Genomic DNA, 2,500 nt, shown 5'->3' on the forward strand with positions numbered 1-2,500 from the left:
GTGTGCTAAACATACACACACTCTCTTTCTCTCTCACACATAAATAAATCTATGTATATATAATCTATATAGCGAAGCATATATGTACGTATAATCTATGTAGCTATATAGATATATATGTACGTTCATATATATATATGAACGTACATAACTATAAAGATATATTCATCTTATGATAATAAACTCACACGTTTACGTCTATAATTTCTATGTTAAATACGTGTGTGTGTGTCTATCTGCCTGTATATTTATGTATATATGTGTCTATCTAACTATCTGTCTATTTCGATAGATAGGCAGACATAAATACACACACAGCTCACATTGTAAAGATACATAAATATACACAAAGATACATTAGATATCATTCACACACGTTTTATGTCCATGATTTCGACGGTAAATGCATGCGTGTATGCATATTTAAGCATGATCGCGCGCACACACACACATATATATATATAGTAAGGTCGCAAAAAAAAAAATTCACTATAGAGGTATATAGAGAACATCAAAGACATGAAGGTATACACATAGATGGATAATTAAGAGAAAGTAGAGAAGTGGAATAGAATTAAAGAATTTAATGTAAGATTGGTGGCAAATAGGTGAGAAGAGATCGAAAGAAGGAGATAGTGAGGAAAGAAAAGAGAGAGAGAGAGAGATTAAGCGAAAGAGAGTAATCGAAAGAGAGAGACAGACTAAAAGAAAGGAAGATTAAGGGAAAGAGAGTAATCGAGAGAAAGAGGGAGAAATTGGGAGAGGATGATGTTAAGAGAGATGGAACGGGAGAATAAATAATGGTTGTGGGGTGGGTGGGGTGAGATTGTAAAAGATCGAAAGTCTGAGGAGAGAAAGAGTGCATTCGACAAATATTGACAGAAAGACGCCGGTTGAGGTGAGTCTAGAGATCGGGGGGAGACTGAGGAAAAACCGACTGGGGAGAGAATCAGAGGAGAGAATAGACTGATATACATAGAAACAGGAGAGACGGAGACATTGAAAACAAGGGGAGAAAAAAAAATAAATAAAAAGGCGATAAGCATTGAAATATTTAAGTGAGAATAAATGCAACAGAATTTTAAATTTTGAAAAAAAATAATAAAAGGGAATGAGATCGGTAGAGAAACACCTAGAGAAGGTTGGTTACAGACTTATGCGAGACAAAAATAAGAAAGATTGAAAGTATGAGAGAGACAGAGAGAGAGAGAGAGAGAGAGAAAGAGGAGGGTGAGAGAGAGGAGAGAGAGAGAGAGAGGAGGCAGCATGGAGCGATGTCTACTACGACTATATATATATATAATATATATATGTATATATATATAGTATGTATACATGTTTATATAGGGCGAGACACTTGGAAAAGGAAAGATAGCAGAAAAGATAGACTTATGGAGAGAATGAAACAAATCATAGGAGAGGGAAAAAAACGAGTGATAGAGAGACTAAGAACGAGAAAGTAAAAATAAAGGTAGTATGTGTGTGTATATATATATATATATATATATATATATATATGTGTGTGTGTGTATACGTATATACATATACATACACATAATATATGTTTATATAGTGCCAGACCTTGGAAAAGAGAGATAGCAGAAAAGATAGACTTGTGGAGAGAATGAGACAAATCATAGAAGAGTAAAAAAAAACGAGAAAGACGAAGAACGAGAGAGTAAAAATAAAGGCAGTGTGTGTGTCTGTGTATGTATGTATGTATGTATGTAATATATATATATATATATATATATATATATATATATATACGTAACTATACACACACACATAATATATATGACAGGAAGTTGGAATCTTTTCAAACGGAAGAAAGTGTCGGAAGGGAAGAAGAAAAATATAAAAAAATAAAAAAATTAATCTTTAAAAAAAAAAAAAATTGGTCAAAATTTAAAAGAAACTCACCAAAAGGTCCGAAATAAATGAGCATTTCTATTGCAGGGCGAAACACTCCCACTTAACAGGAACGTGGAAGGGAATCGCACATGTCCGTCTGGTGTTCATAAATACGGTTGACCAGAAACGTTAAAAATGGGTGCGGGTTCTGGTGACGCTTGGTGGGGATTAAAATAACCCTGTCAAACAACCAAATACCTACAGGAACACAACACAACACCTCATACAGACCAACTTTCAAGAAGAGCCGCCGCCGACATCGACCATGTTTCATAAGCGCAAGCGGCACAATTATCTATTGTTGAAGTTCACTCTCTCTCTCTCTCTCTCTCTCTAGCTCTCACTATCTATCTCTCTTTCGTTCTCCCGTACATACACTACTCTCGTTCTCTCTCTTTCTTTCGGCCTTGCCGATGCCTCCTCTTCCTCCTGCTTGTATTCTCCTTACTTTTGCATTTGCAGTTCCTCCTCATTCACTACTCTTCTCTTTCTTCACCTCTTGTCTGTCTCTTTCTCTTTCCCATAGCTTTGTACGCTGCTAACTTCTATTCCCTCTTCCCCCTCCTACTTATTCACCTAGTCCTCT

General features: G+C 35.6%; 1 protein-coding gene across 5 annotated transcripts in view; it reads right to left on the reverse strand.

The window, feature by feature from the left end:
- Positions 1–2,455, reverse strand: part of LOC115209482 (low-density lipoprotein receptor class A domain-containing protein 4) — a 162,610-nt gene extending 160,155 nt beyond the window's left edge. For 2 of the 5 annotated variants that reach the window (XM_029777916.2, XM_029777920.2), the window contains exon 1: positions 1,924–2,435. In XM_029777916.2, coding sequence (XP_029633776.1) covers positions 1,924–1,948 — 25 coding nt within the window. In that variant the 5' untranslated portion in view covers positions 1,949–2,435. Of the gene's footprint in view, positions 1–1,923 lie in introns of all 5 variants that reach the window. The other 3 variants (XM_036505182.1, XM_029777908.2, XM_029777930.2) reach the window with 3 other exon arrangements.
- Positions 2,456–2,500: the final 45 nt, after the last annotated feature.

This window comes from Octopus sinensis, linkage group LG1 (genome assembly GCF_006345805.1).
Source record: "Octopus sinensis linkage group LG1, ASM634580v1, whole genome shotgun sequence".
Taxonomy (NCBI): domain Eukaryota; kingdom Metazoa; phylum Mollusca; class Cephalopoda; order Octopoda; family Octopodidae; genus Octopus; species Octopus sinensis.